Source organism: Falco cherrug, chromosome 8 (genome assembly GCF_023634085.1).
Source record: "Falco cherrug isolate bFalChe1 chromosome 8, bFalChe1.pri, whole genome shotgun sequence".
Taxonomy (NCBI): Eukaryota; Metazoa; Chordata; class Aves; order Falconiformes; family Falconidae; genus Falco; species Falco cherrug.
This window is the reverse complement of record NC_073704.1, coordinates 47929810-47950455: the sequence shown is the minus strand read 5'-3', so window position 1 is coordinate 47950455 and position 20646 is coordinate 47929810. Positions and strand designations below refer to the sequence as shown.

General features: G+C 37.4%; 1 protein-coding gene across 3 annotated transcripts in view; it reads left to right on the top strand.

The window, feature by feature from the left end:
- The window catches only part of DOCK2 (dedicator of cytokinesis 2), a 197750-nt gene that overhangs the window by 160847 nt on the left and 16257 nt on the right, over nucleotides 1–20646 (top strand). For 2 of the 3 annotated variants that reach the window (XM_005442667.4, XM_055717969.1), the window contains exons 35-42: nucleotides 5784–5940; nucleotides 7134–7174; nucleotides 8568–8658; nucleotides 9766–9885; nucleotides 11557–11646; nucleotides 12941–13045; nucleotides 15205–15346; nucleotides 17091–17172. In XM_005442667.4, coding sequence (XP_005442724.2) covers nucleotides 5784–5940; nucleotides 7134–7174; nucleotides 8568–8658; nucleotides 9766–9885; nucleotides 11557–11646; nucleotides 12941–13045; nucleotides 15205–15346; nucleotides 17091–17172 — 828 coding nt within the window. Of the gene's footprint in view, nucleotides 1–5783; nucleotides 5941–7133; nucleotides 7175–8567; nucleotides 8659–9765; nucleotides 9886–11556; nucleotides 11647–12940; nucleotides 13046–15204; nucleotides 15347–16200; nucleotides 17053–17090; nucleotides 17173–20646 lie in introns of those variants that run through there. The other variant, XM_055717970.1, reaches the window with a different exon arrangement.

Below are 20646 nucleotides of genomic sequence, written 5' to 3'. Positions count from 1 at the left end.
AATTGTAGTTTTGCTCATTGAAATAATTTTCCTGGTTGCTTTTGAGTATTTTGTGCTGCAGCTAAATTATGAAGGAATTATACCTAACCTACATTTCTCTATCCAAGAAATTCCTGCTTGGATAACTTTCAAGCAATGATAATTAAAAATTCACCCCACTTTTTAGTCTTTCCCATTTTTCTTTATATAACCTTTCTTGGTTTTACTTCACACTGCTAAGAAGGAGGTTTTTAAGATGTCTTATTTGCTTTTCTAGTCTAGATTGAACTTTGAGATTATTCTCTGAATTTACATAAAATTACTATCCTGGATTAAGAATATTGCAGGGTGCTATGGTTTAATTAAAACATCTCTATTTCTGTATTTCTAACAGTCCCAAAGCCTATAACATCTCCTTCTCTTCTTGGCCGCCCACATTCAGTTTTAATCTTGGACTTAATGGCTATGTCTTCCCTCATGGCAGGCTGCGTGTGAGGTTTGGGGCATTGGTGGAATCCTTGCACCTCCCTCTGTGAACCTGGTCCTAGCTTTGTGCCTTAGACTGGAACAGGGAGAAAGTACATCGCTCAGCATACACTGACTCAGGCATTGATAACCTAATGGTTATTAAGTATAAAAATTCTATAGCACTTTGGCTACCTGACAAAATCGATAGTCTTTGTGACATTGAATGGGTACATTTTTACTTTCTCAAAGCCTGCTACCTTGTCTGTGTTGTATTTTTGTGTAGGGGGTGGAAATCTTTGCAAAGTCACATCCCTTACCATGTGAAGCATGAAATCTTTGCGTATGCCACAACGGAAAAAAGTTTAATTTCAGTGAAGAAATAATTTTGTAAAAAATACTGAATTACTTAACTTTTACATATTGTTATTTAATTCTTATGTGAATATTATGTGGTTATGTTCTAATTAAATAGTAAAATTTAAAAGAAATATTATTTTCATCAAATGTAATTAAAATATTAATTGTTTCTTTAGTGTCTGTTCTGTGAGGAGGCAGGTAAAATACAGAGAGGCAGGCTTGATAAAAGTGCAAGTACTGACACTTTTCAAGCACTATAAATCTATTTGAAATTGATGCACTGGCAAGGACAGATGAAGTTTTAAAAATGTCTCGTTTACTTCCTAACATGCAATGACTATGTAAACTAGGAGCAATAAAGACATTTTTCAAATTGGATTGTTTACTGTTTGGCTTCAAGCCTTAGGACAGCAAAGAGGTGACCCAGAGATGTTCAGATTAGCTCTTGGTACGACCAAAACCAGACCTGCAAATACATAGTTTTCTTGAGCCCACTGCTGCAGAGCCTAAACACTGATGCCTGCCTGAACTGTCGGTACAGTTCATCATCTTTCACACTGGGCATTCAGCTGACACAATGGACATTTATTGCAGTGCTAAACTTTCCTTGCTGCTAGTAAGTTGTTTTTTTCTGAGTTTTTTTTAACATTTGTTCTGTGTTTTTTTTCCCCAAAATATCCATATAAATCTTCCTTGCCTCAATTTAAGCCAATTATTTCTTGTTTTACCTACAGGGGACATAAAGAATAATTTGATGTTTGGGGTTTTTTGGGTTGTTGGTTTGTTTTTTGTTTTTTTTTCAGCAGCTTTTAACAAGTTTGAAAGCTGCTGTCAGGTTTCCTTCAGTGTTCTCTTTGAACCCCAGTGTTTCAGTTGATCATATGGAATGTTTTCTAGACATTTCTAGACATTTCTACAATGTCTACATCTATATTAAAAGACTACATTGTCTTGAAGATGGGAACAGTATTCGAACTATATCATTGCAAAGAGAAAATCTTCCTTCAGATCTTGCATATGAGACTCTTTGAAGTTTACCTTTTCTGAGCTGTGTAACATTGCTTGCTGGTCTTGTTTGCAGTTTACTGTTCCATTCACATACTTTTCTAGAGAACTGGTACCTGTCCAGTTAAACCCCATCTTTTGGCAGTCCAGTTAAGTAGTCCCATCAAATGTACTACCATAGCCTTTTATCTTTCTGCCTTTCCAAGTTACTTTTCTTTCTTTAAATACCCGTTTTTTTTTCCCTTGATACATTCTACAAGACTTCAAGGTTTCTGTATTTCTAAAGATGTCACTTCGTATCATCTCCAGATAATTTTTTTTGTTCCATCCTTGAAGATGTTTAACGGTACCTGTAGAGGGGCAGTTGAAGCAGAGGCTGGTGACCTGTCTGTGGGTAGGACCCTGTTGGTTGGTTGGTTAGGTTTTAACCTTCCTACCTTCACACCTTTCAAAGCAGGGATTTCAAGCCTCTGTCCTCAACTCCTTTTTCCAACTGGATAGATACCCAGTTAAATTGGTCTCCAGATTAATTCATTTGGTCATATGTTCATTAACTCATTTTCTGTGACTAACTGCGCTCCTTCGGAATTCCAATTCCCACCTGTACCCAGATAGTTAGCAGCAGTCAGTGTCTGTCATGTGTTTGTGCTCTTCTCTGCAACCAGCACTTACCCGCACTGCTTGGCTGCTGGGACTGAACTAAATAGGTTCAGCAGAAGTATAAGCACTGCCTTGTGTTTGTCCATAGTCCTCAACGTTAGCACGTGCCGTGCAGGGCTGTGCCCTGTGCTGATGAATGGATGATGAATTTCCTTAGTTTCCCACTAAGGAAAAACTGCGATAACGTGGAACAGATGAGAGGCTGTTCTCAATAGGCAGAATAGACAAGGCTACCCCGTTTTGGGAACTGGAGGAGGAGCAAGCTATATGAATACAAGTTGTGCTATGCCGCTTGTCCTCAAGCTCAGAAAATGATTTCTGGCGTGTTTCAATTACTAATACACGCAACAACAGAAAAAAGCACTTGGAAGCTTTCCGGTTCCCCATAATTGCAGTGTCCCATGTTATGCAGCTTTTTCTTGAGCTTCATTGAAAATATTTTTTATTTTAAAGCTTCTATTTTTTTCAAGCTCTGTTTAAAAATTCAGAAGTTTCTTGCTCCCTCCTAGGGGGTGGAATCTTCTGAAGTTTTATGTATATATGAAGTTTTTATTGTATAAAGCTGAGCAAGACAACTTTTAAAATCTTCCTTCTCGAGACAGGTATTCCTCTCTCCTGTTTGTTTTGTATTTCTCCTCTGTGTGTATTCCAGTTCGTCTTTTGTTAGTGACTGGAGTTATGTACTGTATCCTGGGTGAAATCTAGCAATAGCTTGTGTTTTACGTCAGTGTTTTTCTAGTTGCTTTGGAAAGAACCGTGATGTCTTGGTGACTCATGCTCATTTCACACTCAAGTAATGTTCATAGTTCTGCCTTGTTTGTTGTCAATCCAAGTTGAACCTATGGCAAAAATTCATAATATCATTTAAAAGTTGACTGTAATTCCCTTTGTTAGCATCTTATCCTCTTTCTGATACTTACATAGGTAAAATAACTTATTTTCCTGTATAGTATTCCAGTCTCCTGTATGGTTCTGAGGCTTTCTTACTTTCTCTTCCACAAATATAATGTGCTACAGCCTTTCCTGTCAGTTGTCAGCTCTTCAGACCCTTTAGTATTTATCATTTCATTTGCCATATTTGATGTCATAAGCCACATTTCAATAATTTATTTAAATATTTCAATTATTGTTTCAGCCTAGTCAAACAGCAATTAAATTATTCTCTTTTTATCTGTTAGCCTCTGCCTGTCACATCTTGTACAATGTAAATAATCTTTTAGACATGCATGTACACACTCCCTCTGTCTTGGCAAAATAACTCTGTTGGAGCTGTGCAATCAAAGGAACAAACATTAGAAGCTGTTTTTACTTTGAGTTAGAACTTTGAGACTGGGTACTGTGCTGAAGTCCCATTTGAGGCCAAAGCTTTGAGGATTTCTTTGCAGTTGAAGTTAATCTGAATATGTATTTTCTGAAGAAAGCTTAAATAATTCTGAGGAGTGAAAAATTACTTTTGCAATTAATTGAAAAATTAATTAAAACTTAATACTTTTTAATGAAAGTTTTAAAATAGTGTACTTAAAGATTAATAATAAATTATTAAATGTATTTGCATATAAATTGAGTGCTGTTAATGAAACACTAAGAGGTCACAAATTAAGAATGATATATCATTGAAACTGCTCAGCTTAAGCACACAGCATAGTTTCAGGGATAATTTTGCAATTGCTCATTTGTTTTTACTATTTTCCTGTGAGAATACATGGTGACTTTGATATGTTATTAATAGGATATGCCAAATCTACGTGTAATTACTTTGTGCATTGTGGTGGGTTGACTTTGGATACCAGGTGCTCACCTAGCTACTCTATTGCTCCCCATCTTTGGTAGGATGGAGAGGGGGGAGGATGAAAATAAGACGGAAAAGAACTCATGGGTCAAGGTAAAGGCAGTTTGAAAAAGCAAAATCAGTGTGTGGAAGCAAAGAAAAAAAAATATCTCTGTTTTCCATCAGCAGATGACGTGCAGGCACTTCCCGGGAAGCAGGGCTTTGTTATGTGTCACAGTTGCTCTGGGACAAATGTAATAATGCATCCCCCTCGTCATCCTCCCTTCTCTTAGCTTTTATTTCTGAGCAAATGTCATATGGTATGGAATATCCCTTTGGACGGTTTGGGTCAGCTGTCCTGGCTGTGTCCCTTCCCAAGATCTGGTCTACCCCCAGCCTACTGGCCTTTGGGGGTGACAGGGGTTTGAAGACAGCCTTGGTGCTGTGGAGCACTGCTCAGCAGTAGCCAACACACGGGGGGGACCAACACCTTCCTGGCTACCAAGGCAAAGCACAGCACTGTGAGGGCTGCTGTGGGGGAGCTAACTCAGCCAGACCTAATATATGCACCTACACATATATATGTGGACATATATAAGCCTATATATGAATATATATAGACATGTGAATATATATAAGAATACATGTGGATATATATATGTGAAAATATCAATATATGTGAGTATATACGTATGTATATATATAAAAAATGCAGTTTGTCAGAGAGAATCCCAATGGAAAACCAGAATGCTAAGCAGAGGAAACAAACTCTTAAGCAAAGAAAGAAAATAATCCTTAATGAGGTGCTGGTAATCATTTGATAATGTTTAAACTGCTAAGCTTTGAAACCAGGGCTATGATAGTAATGTGAAATACCTACTCCTAAATCACTTCAGCACTTTATAGAAACAGCATACACTAATACCTTGTTAATGTAAATTGGAATCCGATGATGATGTATAAAACTTATTTTCCTGTATTTTTATGAAAAGAGGGCTACCTGCTTTTTTTAATCTGCAGCAAGTTTATTGTTTGGATTTGCCTATTTCTTAAGAGCAAATGTTGAGATCTTGTTAGTGAATGTATCTTTTGACCTAAATTTTGACCTAAAATTCTAGTTTATGCTAGTTCGAACTTTCTACTCACATGTAACTGTACAAAGACAAGAAAATAATTGTTGCATGCATTTTATGTTGCACAGTTACAGAGGAAAGGGAGGTGTGATGTTCATTGCAACAGTGTGGCATTCCAGGGACTTGAGTTAGTTGCATCACTGACACGGGTTTCTCCTTTCTGAAATTGTAGGTATACCCTTGAATTTGAAGACATTTTCAAACAGGAAAAGTCAAGTTTTCATTTTTTTACTCTGATTTATATCCCATCTGTCTTCTGCATATCTAAATTACCAACCCACAAAGGGAATTTTCAGAGCATTTTGCAGTTGCTTTAGCTCTAATTCAGTATTTGCCTTCAGGTCCAAACAATTTTTCATCTAATGGGGCACTAGTTTTCACAGTATTGTAAAAACCTTCTTGTGTGTTTGCAGCCTTACAGAGTGTGCGTGTCAGTATCCTGGCATTTCTAAATTGGTTGAAAGTTTTGTCAGCCTAGTTAAAGGCCTCCTGGAGAAGCTGCTAGATTACCGAACGGTGATGAATGACGAAAGCAAGGACAATCGCATGAGCTGCACTGTGAACTTACTGGTATGTTCTCTTTTGTAATTCTTGTGTGAGAAAAGGGAAGAGCTTTAGAATCCATTTACTAACAATGAAGACAAATCCTCCTGGGGACAGTGCTCAATACTGATTTAAACTCTGAGGCATGAGATTTTCGTATTTATTTGCATGGACATAATTCATATGATATTTTTGTATGAGATTTTCATATTTATTTGCATGCATAATCAAGAAAGCAATGTCCACTCAGTTCTTTGGTTTTGTTTGTATGTTTTATCCACTTCGATTTCGTGGATAAGTAAGGAAGTCTACTGCTCATGCACCTTGACCTTTTGATAGGCTAAACATAACAGCAGGCTTTTGCCAGAGGCAAGTTTTGCATGAGGAACTAAGCCACTTGCTGCTTTAGCAACTCAACAATTATTTTCTTTGAATCTGGGATAGAAACCTGCAAGCTACACTGGCAGTAAGGTGCCAAGAAGATCTGAGTCTCTGATCTGGTTGTAGGCCACCTTGTTGGGGTTTTTTTTATTCCTATTTTGTAATGAGGATATCACATACAGAAATTCCTCCACCAGGAAATTCCTCTAAGCTGAAGAGGAACCTTTATCAACTTTAAAGGCTGGAAAAAGAACATGGTTAATATTCATTGTGCTCACATTCTCTCTGTTCCTCAGTAATCATAGAATTGCTGGACAATGTGGTATCAATTCCTGCAAGTCTTCAGGACACAATTCTTGTCATACATTCTGCACAGCCTTAGGAACTTGTATACCTACAGAAGTGTTATGATGAAAAAAATGAGCTTTATTCCTGGAATTAGCCCTTTTAGAGGTATTGCACAACAGTATTACAGATCAACTTCAATAAATACCAGCTGATTTCCTGGCCATCAAGTGTAACCAGAGCATGTATTTATAATGTTAATGCATTTGGATAACTGTATTTTCCTCTTCTAAGGCAGGAAAACTTTCACTAATGATCTCATCAGTGAACCAGAAGAAGCGTATATAGATATGTATAATAATATCACATACTAATAACTAATTAAAATATTAATTGTAGTAGTAGTGCTAGGTTTACAGTGAAGAAAGTCTGTAAATAATGCATTTATTAGGCTGCCCAAATAGAAAGAAAAGCAAAACCTCAGCATATATATTTTTATTTTGTGTTTTGATAAAAGACATTGGGAGATAACTTTTAAATGTTTGTGTCCCTAGAATTTCTACAAGGACATTAACCGTGAAGAGATGTATATCAGGTATGGCAGTTGTTCTGTTGGATCTGTTTTGGAGAGGGCAATAATATTGTTATAAATTCTTGTTTTATTGTACTTTGATGTCTGTTGTAACCCTGGCCTCATTTATATTCTTACTCGATTGTTTACTTAGCATTCAGTGATTTGGAATCTATCATATATATTCAGCAGCAGCATTTTTTTCCCCAAGAACCAACTTTTAGTTGATCAAATAATTCAATGTTTATTGTCTATTGTTCGAAATAAAGAAAATTCAGATTGATTTGAGGTTTGATGGAGGGGTGTATCATGCATTTAGAATGGCAGAAAAAAAACTTTCAAGTTTTGTAGAACTGTTCAGCCTGCCAAGTCTCTTTGAATATGCAACACTATGTGCAATGCAGAATTACTAGTAAAGCATTTTTCTGTAAGAGCTATAGCTACTCTGGCAAATTCTTTCAGATGTGACATGGCCTCTTATTGTCTCCAAGAGTTTTGCGTATGAGCTGCAGCAAGTCTTGCTGTTCAAAAGTTCACTATTTCCTGCCTCTCCTCTCATTCTGCAAAATCTGCAGAACCACCTGTGCCTCAGCCAGTGCAGGACAAAGGCCAGAATCTCAGCTAAAATAAGCACTGAAGGTGGGTCAGAGCTAAAACTGGAGCTATGAGCTGGAGTAACCAGGGAGAAACAATGCTTCCTCGGTGGGCATTGCTGAGGGGGACACGTTTTCAGTTGGGTTGACAACTGGGAATGGTAAAACCTTGTACTGCTACAGCAAGGTGTCCGAGTTCCCGTGTCAAAACTCCTGTTGTGTGTAAAAAAATGGGATGCGCTGCTTCTTTTTGGCTGCTGCAAAAGATGTGACTTGAGTCACATGATGGTAAATGGTTGTGCTGGTAGCAGCAGTGCTGCCCTCGGGATCAAGGAGAACACTGGCAACGCATAATTTCCAACAACTCCTCTGCCCTTGCATCGTCTCTCTGGGATGGTATTGTCCGTGTTCTCCTTTACCTTGCGTTACCTGTTGCGTGTGCATCTATCTACGCAAGTGTGTACATGCAATTGAGAAGTGCTACAGAGAAAGGCAGCTGTATTTACCAACAGTCTAGAGATAGTGACTCAGAGCTCTGACTTAGGCTTCCTCTTCCTCCTGGAGGGGGAGCTAACAGCAGTTCGCGGAAGGTCACCTCTTTCTCTTCCTTTTGAGCACAACGTTTCAGCATACAAAGAGAGCACAGAAACGTCTGAACAAATGCACAGAGCTTTAACCCCTCCCAGAGTGTCCTTGAAGACTCTTCGGGTAGTGACTGAGTGAAATCCATGAAGTTTCCATTGCAGAGTTTAACTAGAACTTTTTTGACACAGTATTCCCATCATGTCAATATCTAGTGTAATTCCTGTTCTCTCCTCTAACAGATATTTGTATAAATTGCGAGATCTTCATTTAGATTGTGAGAATTACACAGAAGCAGCATATACCCTTCTACTCCATACGTGGCTCTTGAAGGTTAGATTTTCTAAATTCAATACATAAATCATCTTGTGCAATTTTCAAATTTATAAAGTAAAAAGTGATTGTCTTAATCTCTGATTTACTGCATATTAGTTATCTTCCATAGGGATATTCAAGTTTCTAGTTAAAAATACTGCTGTGGTTCATACAAAATTAACATTAATTATTGAAGTGGTGTTCTTAATAGGTAATTAAAAGCTACATATTTATAAAACTAAATTGCTTCCAAATTGGTAGCAAAAATAGTTTTACTTTATAGTGAGAACATTATGTGCAAATTCTGAAGCCATTTAACTTCCAGGTCGTTTTCACTGTGCTAATTTTTTACTAAACCAAACATAACCATGATGAAAATGAAATACAATTTTTCCCAGCTACCATAGGGAAAGATCTGACTTTCTACTTTAAATAATATGAATCATTCTGCCAAGTTATGTTCGCTTTCTTTTGTAGCTGGTAGTTATTTTTTGCTACAATTAACACTTATTCTCATTGTAACTTACATTATTGATAGAAATGGTCAGTAAGATGCATTTCCATTTCAAAGGAAAATTCAAAGTCTAAATATTCTTCAGCAAAAACTTGAGATTTCTTGTGGAATTTGTTTTAGTGCAGAACCATACAAATTTGGTTTTTCACAGTGCTATTTTTCTTAAACTTAACTTTTCTGATCATACAAAAATATGAGGTATATTGTATGTATTGGTATAGGTATATGGTATAGACAAAGTTGATAATATATGCCAATATTTAAAAAAAAGTCAAAACCATATCAGTCAAGCTGACACCACTGAAATAAAATTAACTCATTTTCTCACATAGATTTTTATCTAAAATTTTTTGGGTGGTGGGCAGGAAGGAGCACAGCTTTTTAAAATGTTATATGTAGTCCTGGTTATCACATGAAATACAGCACTTGTTTGAAGAGGTAATGAAAACATTCCCAGTGCCTTACCCAGTTTCTTTGTGAAAGGGTAAAAAAGACAGGAAAAAAACCACCTCGAAGTTCCCAAGGGACCGGGCCTTGGGGGAGGAGGGGATGTGCGTGTGAAATGTTGAACTCTAAAATAATTTTGTTTTTTAACTTGTTTTTATTCTCAGTGGTCAGATGAACAGTGTGCACCCCAAGTCATGTCAACAGAGTTCCAGTGTTCACAGACCTATCGACACTTGAAAGAGAATTTGTATGAGAAGATTATAGACTACTTTGACAAAGGAAAGGTAGGTCTGTAGAGTTCTTCCCCCTGCCAAATCTCTTTTTTTACTGTGTTGCTTTGTATGGCAGTTATTTAATGAATGTGCTCTGTATAAAGTGTGTGTGTAGGAAATCCTCTTTGAAATGTGGGTCAAGTAAAAATTGTGTCCTGAATGCTTATTCACAGCATATATCAGTTCTATATGAATATACTCTTTAAATAACCGTATTCACAACGAAAGATGGCTAATGTTTATAGTGGTCACAAGCTTCTCTGTGAGGCAGTAATAAAATAATATAAAATGTTGAATGTACTTTCCTTTACTAGGAAAAGAATATGGACTACACAGACTGCATTCCAAACCATTCAGTCATTATCTCCCAAAAATCCAGACAGTCCAAAATGGACATATTTCATTCACAGAAGTCTGAGAATTGCATCCCAAACTTAAAATGTGTTAGTCTGATGCTCAGTATCTGCATTTTGTTCAGCTTTTTTTTTAAAAAAAAAATCCTAATAAAATGACAGTAGAGCTCAGATTTTTGGAAATAAAGCAAGGGACTAGAAAGCAGGGGAAAATTCTGCAGTGCTGGATAATTAGCCTTATGACCCAGTAATGCCTTTAAGTCATTATGTCTCGTTCAGCTGTAGCCAGAAGTATGAACAGGGAAGGCAATTAATTACTGCTTTTTGCAAAATAAAGGCATAACTCCCCCATGAAAGTCTGTGCTATAATTCAGAGGGTAGAAAGTATTTGCTTCACCTTCAACTGAGAAGAGGTTTTGTTGTTGGCATGTGAAAGAATTACAATGTAGGAGTCCCTACCCACTGTTTCAGAAAAATAAAATCCTCCTGATTTCTGACCTACTTAGCATTCAGGTTCCCCTCAGATCCATCAGAGAGAGTTCGCAGGCAGCTGGACAAAGCTCTGGGGTTCAGAACTATCCAGCCGAGGGTACATGGCACCATGTAAAAATGGTCATAATGCATGTGGCCACTGGTAGGGAATTATGCCTCAAAAACCCCTTTTGTCTTCTTTATTCTGAATAGAAGAGAAGACTGACAGAATTTGAGAAATACCCTCAAGAGAGGGAATTTCTCTCTGTTTTAAGACCACTTCTGTGCTGCACACTTTAAGTGCCTATAGCAGATGAGAAAAAATGTCCTAATCTTTCCTATGCAGCTCTGTAATTAAGTTGTGTGGAAAGAAACAAGCTGCTGCTCTGAGCAAGTGGCAATTTAAATCTTGTACGTTTTTAGCTGACTAGGAGAGCTGTCATATGCAAGGTTACCTATGGTTATGTATGCTTGTGTTGGTTTTAAGGACAGGCAGGTGTCAATCTCCTCCTACACAGCTCCGATGCTTGGGGTGTATTCTGGATACTTGCACCTTCATGGTTTACCCTTCTTTTTTATGTATCTGAAAGGTCAGGTGATTTTTTATTATCTTACTATAAGAATAAAGTAGGTTTACTTATTCCTTCCTATAATGAACCATAAAACACTTTTATTTTTTACATTAATCTGCTTTCCTGAAGTTTATGATTGCCTTGAGTCTTCCATTCTAAATGTGCTGTTAATAAATGACTGCAATTTAAAGAGAGCATAATCAATAAAACTGTAGTTAAAAAGTGACACATTAAAAACTTGTTTGTTGGTACTGGATTTACTTTTTGAATATGTGATTGCATTGCAGATGTGGGAAGAAGCCATATCTTTATGCAAAGAACTTGCAGAGCAATATGAAAAGGAAGTTTTCGACTATGAACTTCTAAGTCAAAACCTGGTAAGATTTGAAGACCTGCAGGTCTTCAAATTACTTCAGTTGCAGAAATTACTACTTTTGAGCTATCAAATGATAAAGCTGCTTATGAAATTGTCTACAGTTGATTTTAATTCATTTGTCAGGGTTGCTGTTTTCTTGTAGCAATCCAGTGGTAGAGATTGATAACGAACTGTTAAGGTTGTGGACATCTGAGATATTTTGAAACTTGTATAGATGAAAGAAACATTCTCAGTGCAATTTAAATACCATGTATAAAAGAAATATAACAGGGTTTTGAGGCCTTTTTACTGCTTTGGGGTAGAAAAAGCACCTGGATGTATTTTTTTCCTTGAAATTTTTCTTTCAATTTTAGGAACTCGAATCTCGACAAGCCTAAAGAATTCTGTCCTTATCAGGGACTGGGGAAGTAATATGGCACAAGGAATTAGAACTAGGTCCAAAGGCTAGAAGGAAGACTAAATATTCAATTATTCGTTTTCATTATAATTGAATTAATTAGAAAAAATCCCCAACCCACATACTTTCTTTTTTTCCTACCCCCAAGATTCCACACTTGCATGATCTTTAACAAACATTTAGGGCTCATTCAATAGATATCCCTGATTCTTCCAGAAAGAAACCTTAAGTATCAAAACCTTATGTTCCTTAACAGTGTTGTGTATAAAGACAGCTTCTTTTCCTCGCAATAAATTCTGCTTTTATCATAAACTAAAAGATAAAGAAAATATTTTTGGCAATTTCATTTAAGTTGCAGTGTTGCATGTCTCATAACAAAGCAAATAAAAACAGTAAAGCTAAATTACACTTAGTATTTTACAGAAGACGTTATTCTAAGCCCTTTACATGGCATGTCTTTAGTGTAGCACTAGGGTGAAAGTTTGAGTTGATCCATACCTCAGAAAACATTTGAGGAAGGGAGTTTTTCCAAATGTATTATTTCAGTAATGTTATCAATTGAGTGTTTAAAGTGTAGAGTGTCAAGTACAATTTTGGTGTTTGCTTTTTTCCTTTCCATGCTAGTAAATTAAGGGTTAGACTGATTCAGAGGTCAAACAATTAAAGTTGAAGCCACAAACATTTATTTAACTATGTATTATATTTGCATATCAATGTAAACAATATTTAATTGTACCACAGCAGTGTCATGTGCACAATGATTATCGGTATAGCTTATGAACCAGTAATGGATAGCTCTTGCATATCCACTGATAGCTGTAGTACTGCTGAAGAAGTTTAAAAATAAATGGGGGGACAAACCCTGAAGAGAAATAATTGCAGTTGGTTTTGCTTTCAGATTCAACAAGCAAAATTCTATGAAAACATCATGAAAATTCTGAGACCTAAACCAGACTATTTTGCTGTTGGTTATTATGGCCAAGGATTCCCCACATTTCTAAGGGTAAATATGTTTAAATTCTTACTTTTTTCATCTATTTTCATATGCTTCTAAAAATATGAGTGTACTTTAATGCAAGTGAGTTTCTGGGGATATTTGCCGTGAAATTAGTTTTGCTTGGATGCAGGACTGTCATCAAAATGTGAATTATTACTTGTAAGAATATGCATGAAATGTTTTCAGATGTGTTTAAGTCAATTCTTTCCTTAGTTTGATGGTGGAAACTAGAAGAAATATTAGGTGCATCAATATGATGTAATTTGGTATGGGTAGCTCTATTGGTACGTATTTCTCAGATGAGTCCCCACACAGGTTATTGATAACTAGTAGAATGTCATTAATTAACTTGTGTTCAAATTAGAACCAAAATTCTGTTTCACATGAGGTTGATATTTTTAGTGGACCTTATAATGAACTGACAAGAGTTTCTGATTTTTATTGCCTCTCAGCTACAATTGAAATACTTTATGAATATGGAAACAGCATATTTTTCAGACCAATGCGCTCCATAGCCAAATATTGTATGTTTAACAGTAGGAAATAGTGGATAAGTATGGTAGGGAAGAGTGCAATATAGAGCAGGTGTGTAGTGATACTGACCTGGTAGATATTCCCTGCTTACCTGATAAACAGGTTCCTGGGTTGGAGTTGACAGTTTTGTTTTCTAGCCCTTCATGGATTGTTCTATTGTGAATTTCATAGAACCATAGAATGGTTTGGGCTGGATGAATTTGTCAGTTGCTTTCTGAACTGATGCTCTCCAGAATATACTGTGGCCTCACAGTATACAACTGTGTGTGTTAGAGATGTACTGTTGCCCTTTTTTGTCATCTGATCATTTCTCTACACTAGTTCTTACAAAGAGACTGAACAGTTGTTCTTTAATCACCTTCCTTGTACCATTCATGATGTATTGTTCCTTAAAGTCTTGGTTTGTCCAAACATTGCTTCCACAGCAACCATTCCGTACCTTTTAACATCCCAGTTCCCTTGCTGCCCATTTCCTAGTTCATGAGATGGTAGGACAAGTGCACATAGTACTTGAAATGTGGATATACTATGAATTTGTTCAGTGCAATGCTGATGTTTGTTCTTTGTTTTCCTCATAATGACTGAATTTCAGATTGCTTTTTTGATCTCTAATATGCATTGAGCTGACATGTTCATACCAACTGTCTTGTCTTACTCTAAGTTTTTTTCCTCAACGGTAACAGCTAGTTAATATCTTAAGACAATTATGATAAGTTTGAACTGTTTTCATTAAACAGACCTCTATACACTGAATCTACTCTGTTTTCTTTACTTTTCTCCATTTTTTACTAGCATGGGAGAAATTAAGAATCCAAAGGGTCTGTTTCTTCAAGAAACCTGCCAAATGCAGGAATTGATGCACAACTGTCTTTTACTTATTTTTTAAAAGTTCATTGCTTTATTTTAACCACTGTAGTGCATGTCTTCAGAGCATAAAACTAACCTGAATATTTTATGTTTTCTTGTAGAAAAATATAATCTTTCCTACATACTACAATTAATGTGGTAGCTTTCCTTATACTTGAAAAGCAATGAAAGACCTCTTTCTGCCACTTTTAAAGGCCAATGTTGCCTTGAAAACATTAGGAAAATAGTGAAATGATATGCTAATATTACACCAAAGGAAACATGCACCTTTTGTTTCTGGTAATTATAGAAGTATCCTGTTAAGTGTGGCAAACTGAACCACAAATGAGCACATTGGGGGTTACTGTATTGTGAATGAGGACATTTCATCATACCAAGGAGAAGGAGCAGGCAGAGGAAAGCTGTGAAACCTGAATCCAGAATGTATTTGAAAGCAAATCCTTTTACTTGACAAACAAGAAGAAAAGGAATTTCAGTACTTTTGTTACCTTCCATTCTGATTTTATTCTGCTGTACAGGAGCATCCTCAGTGGTGGTGCCACTTTATCTTCATTCATTCCAAAGCAGGGTTTCTGGAGATTCAGTGCTGCGTTCCTGCACCTGGTCAAAATGGTGTCTTGCTTTATAGCTAATAAATATTCCAAAACCAGTAACACTCATTACAAAATTTGGAGACACCGCTGTCTTTGTACTGATGAACATGCATTTATAACTTCTGCCTCAGCATCATACAGCCCAAGAAATCAGCTGTTTATTCCTTGCAGAATAAAGTATTCATCTATCGTGGGAAGGAGTATGAGAGGAGAGAAGATTTCCAGACACAGCTGATGACTCAATTTCCCAGTGCAGAGAAGATGAACACCACCTCAGCCCCTGGAGAGGATGTGAAAAACTCTCCTGGTCAATGTATCCTCAAACACATGGGAAATCACAGAGTGAAGGCGGGTGGGGGAAACCTTGTTTTTAGCAAGAGTTTTATCTGTGTGGAGCAGTCATTTCCTAAAAAAGATGAAGGTTTATTAATGTGGCAGCTCAGTTTGCAGTTTTTCTTATATGCCCTGCATGTCTTTTTTAATTTGTTCATAAGATGTTTGCGTCTGGTTTATGTTTGTGTCTGTTTTTCTCACAGTTCTACGGAGTATGTCTCTTTCAGTCATCATAGAATCATAGAATCATTTAGGTTGGAAAAGATTAAGGCTGAGTCCAACCATAAATGTAGCCCACCACTAAACCATTTCCCTAAGTGGCATGTCAACACATCTTTTAATTACCTCCAGGGGTGGTTCCCTGGGCAGCCTGTTCCAGTGCTCGATACCCATTTCAGCGAAGTTCATATGTGGTTTTACCTTTATTTTCTTCAAATGGCAAAATGAGTGATGAACATTCAAATGTGCTGTTTAAAGCAACAAATTGGCTGTTACCTCACATTTTTAGCTGTTGTGTCTTGATATCAAATCCACGTCTTCCTTGAACATTGTTCTGACTGGCACTGCACTTGGGTACCACCTGTATTTCTTGGCAACATAAATATGTCACTCGCAGAAAGTTTCCTAGGAAATTAACTCATAAAGATTGTTGGCCACCTTTTAGAATGTTCTAAGTTATCTTTAGAAGTACTCTTCACAGTTGCTTACACACTTTATTTTCATGTTCTCCTTTAAATTATTACTGGCTGAGCAGATATGAGATCACCTTGTTGTATCAGACATATTTTTTCACTTTTTTCACGTTTTCATTATTTTCCTTTGTCAATTTTCAAGGTAACATTGTAACACTTCACTTGGTCACTTGAGTCTGTTCTGATGGAAGCTGCTGGAGGAGAAAAGGAATACTGCTTTCTCTTCACACTGTTGGGACTGAAGCAGAGTGTATTATAGACTTGTCTAAAGAAGTGCATTAAGCTTAAGAGCCAAGCCCTCATAAATCTGTCTTGTGTCTTAGCTAATTTTATTGTTTTTGAGATCATATGCTTCAGTCCTTTCTTAGAGTTTGCTTAAGTCTATTTGCAACAAACAGGAGATATGCACTACTGAGGCACTTAAGAAAAAGCTACAGAACCTTAACCAGGGGCATGAGTCTTAAATATACTGAAATATATAATATGATGTATTTACATAGAAATACAGTACTCGGATTTCAAAAATAACACTTCCATAGAAAAAGGAAATCTCAAGTAAAAGGACTGCTCAATTACAGATTTCAAAGATAAAATGGTAAACATCATGACATTATGCATACCTGAAGTGAAATAGTGAAACTGTTAATGTCAGATGTTGTTAATGTCATTTTTGTAAGTTGGCTGGGCTTTAAAATTTAGTGAATGATTCAGTGTGATAAATTCAGCTACAGATATTCGAATTCAGTAAATACTAAAAATATGCAGTTCAAAATTAATATTTATATATATATATACTAATTACTACTGGCAAAACTTGTCCTTTTTTGGCCAAGGAAGCTCCACAAATGAAACTCTGAACCCTGCAGATTTTTCATCAGGAAAATGTTATTATTATTGTTATTATTGTTATTAATTATTGGTTTTATTATTATCATCATCATTGTTACCATTATTATTATTTTAATTTCCTCATAAGCCTGCAGTATTTCATCCTGATAGTTAATACCATGCCCTTAACTTTCATAATTTCAGACATCCAGTGTTTTACAGTGCAACCAGTCCTAGAGGAGCAACCTAGATTCAAAAATAAGGCAGTACCTGACCAAATTATAAAGTGAGTAAATTCCTGTAAATAGATAATATAATAAAAATCAGTCCTTATTCCTAAACTGGCAGACAACCATTATTTTTTGAACTCAGTCATTTGCCAGTGAATCTTAGAGCTTTTACTGTCTTATTTACTGACTTCTGTATTCCCTAGGAATTTAATGAAAGAACATCTACCCATATACTACTTAAGGAACAGCATAACCAGCAACCCTGGTTACAGGGAGGGGAGGTGGAATCCATGCTTTGGGTCCAAGTTACTGAGTTTTAAATACAGCTTCTTATGCAAATGGTGGAAATAGGGCTCTTACAGGTGACTAGCAGTATGAGAGTGGTTGAGTTGAAGGTTCTTGTACAACAGAATGTTGTTACGATTTAACTTGCCAAGCGCAAAAGATATGGTGGCACAATGGCTTCCATTGGTACTATGGTCAAGATTTTGTAAAGGAGTAAAGGAAATTAATTGTCCAAAGTATTCTGAGAACAGACTGGGGAACAATTCCAAACTTGTAACCCAGTGTAGAACTGGCAGAACTTAGTACACGCTCCTAATTAATTGTTCTGACTACAAGTGTGGAAAGTGATGGTTCCTTCTAATAGTTGATGCCCAAACTGCATACAGTACCTACTGGAATATTGGCTGAATTAAGGCTTGTGAGATCTTTGGCTCCAAATCCATAATCCATCAATATATAAAGGGAGATTATAAAAAAGATGGAGAGAGACTTTTTGTCAAGGTCTGTACTGACAGGATGGAGGGCAGTGTTTTTAAATGGAGAGAGGGGAGATATAGATTGGATGTAAGGAAGACATTCTTTAGTATGAAGGTGTTGAGATACTGGAAGAAGTTGCCCAAAGGAGCTGTGGATGCCCCATCCTTGAAAGGGTTCAAGGCCCGGTTGGATGGGGCTTTGAGCAACCTGGTCTAGTGAAAGGTGGCCATGCCCACGGCAAGGCAATTGGAACGAGGTGATCTTTAAAGGTTCCTTCCAACCCAAACCATTCTGTGATGTATATGGTTGCAAACATGGTCAGTAAAAGCCGTTGCTATCACTAACACCTGAATGAAAAAATTCAAGATAGTATTTGTTAGCTTGTAACTTAAGGACAGCACATAGGTACAAGCACCATCAATTAAGGCAGGCCGTGGTTTCTCCCTGTTCTTGTCAGTGCCTTGTGAAAGCACCAGGTATGACTGTATCTCCCTAACCAAAACTGGTGTAAAAGAGGCATCTCGAGCTAAAATGTCTCTAGGTAAACTGAGGCACCTGTCTTTTTAATGCAAGACAGGCTTTGGAATGCCTCCACACTTCAACAAACAAACACTCAGACCAAAACCTTTAACAACACTTTGGCTGTCCAAAAAGAGAATGAAGATAGAAGGCTTCTTTTTGTCAGCCGGGTTCATTTCTAACTCTTCCACAGCTGGATTCAAACCAGATGTCACCTTTGTCTGCAGACTTTTCTCTACAATTTTTACTGAAATTGTGGTTGATTGAGTGGAAAAAGAAGAATCACCTCCCCATGTACCCCAAAATAAATAAAGCAGATACATAGCACAGGACTTGTACTACAAGATTAAAAAAAAACAAACAACAACCAACAAAACAAAAAAAAAACCCCAGTGAAATAAAAAAATTATGAACTGTTGTCCCAGTTTCAACTTGAATTCATTTTAAAGCCAGTAACTTGAAAGACAGCTTATAAATCTGGTCCTGTTTGACTAGTTTCAGTGCAGTGCCAGCCACATTTTGAGCTTGTAAAAGTTTTATTTAGCAGTGTTCCACGTAAGTACAATCTCTTGTCATACAGGAGCTATGTAATTGTTTGTCTCAGCTGCAGAATTCCGCCAAACTGCTGATTTCATCTGGTCTTAGAGATTTTATGAGTGTACTTTACTGTGCATTTAATTGTTAGTTACATTAGTCAATGACAATACATTTATTCTATCAACAAGCTTCAAAATACCTGTCCTTTCAGATGGAACCGTATAAAGTTATCTGACTCAGTATGGCAGTATATAACACTTTCTTTATTGATGAAGATAATCTTAGTAGCTTGGATCATAAATTATAGGTTCCTATGAACTAATACAACAGAAGTTTCCTTAGCTCAACAGTTTGGTGTCTCTCCATTTGTTTGTTTCTCTAGGCTTCCAAAACATGGCTTGGTTTTACTGTAAGATATTTCTGAGAAATATTTCTTTTCCTCTGCAAAATTAGCTTTCACTTAATATGGCTTTAAATTTAATCCATCTTTCAAAAAGAAACCAAAAATCAAAATGAAAGAATTTTCTAGGGACAGCAAAACACTAAGCCAAAAGTGTGCAAATTCTGTTCTTTCAAGTCAGCCAGTGCTAAAAGATGAGTAGATATGAGTTTTGTGGAATTATCATAGAATCATTTAGGTTGGAAAAGACCTTTGAGATCATCATGTCCAACCGTTAACCCAGCACTGCCAAGTCCACCACTAAACCCTGTCCCTAAGTGCCACATCTATATATCTTTTAAACACCTCCAGGGATGGTGATTCCTCCACCGCCCTGGGCAGCCTGTTCCAGGGCTTGACCACCCTTTCTGTGAAGAAACTTTTCCTAGTACCCAACCTAAACCTCCCCTGATGTGACTGGAGTCCGTTTCCTCTTGTCCTGTCACTTGTTCTCTGGGAAAAGAGATGAACCCCCCCATGCCTACAGGGAGCGATAAGGTCCCCCCGGAGCCTTCTCCAGACTAACCCCCCCAGTTCCCCCCGCCGCCCCTCCCAGCACTTGTGCCCCAGCCCCTTCCCCAGCCCCGTGCCCGGCTCTGGACACGCTCCAGCCCCTCCATGTCCCTCTGGCCGTGAGGGGCCCAAACCCGAACCCAGGGTTCACGGGGCGGCCTCACCAGTGCCGAGCACAGGGGGACGGGCACTGCCCTGGCCCTGCTGGCCACGCTGTCCCGGCTACGAGCCAGGGTGCTGCTGGCCTCCTTGGCCACCCGGGCACGCTGCTGGCTCCTGCCCAGCTGGCCACCAGTCCTCCCAGGCCCTTCCCCGCCGGGCAGTTCCCAGCCCCCTGCCCCAGCCCGCAGCATTGCATGGGGCTGTTGTGATCCAAGTGCAGGACCCAGCCCTGAGCCTGGTTGAACCAAAATATGTGCTCACAATGACTGAGAATGATTTATTAGCTACATGGAATAGACCATAACTTGAATTTGCAATATATTCTTTACATTGATGTCCTTCTCTACAAATATTTATATACATTTTCTTATCTATCACAAGAAATTATTATTATAATGGCTTCAAATGTTTAGTTTATTCAATACCTTTTGTTCTGCATTGTGAGCAGAATTGTTAGATGTGATTAAACTGATTTGGCATGCACCGTGGGTGAAAAAACACACCAGGTGAATATATCTGCTCTATTCAGTCAGTTATTTTTAACAAAACATACTCCTTTGGTATGCCATTATAAAGCAGGCATGCAGTGTGCCTGCCA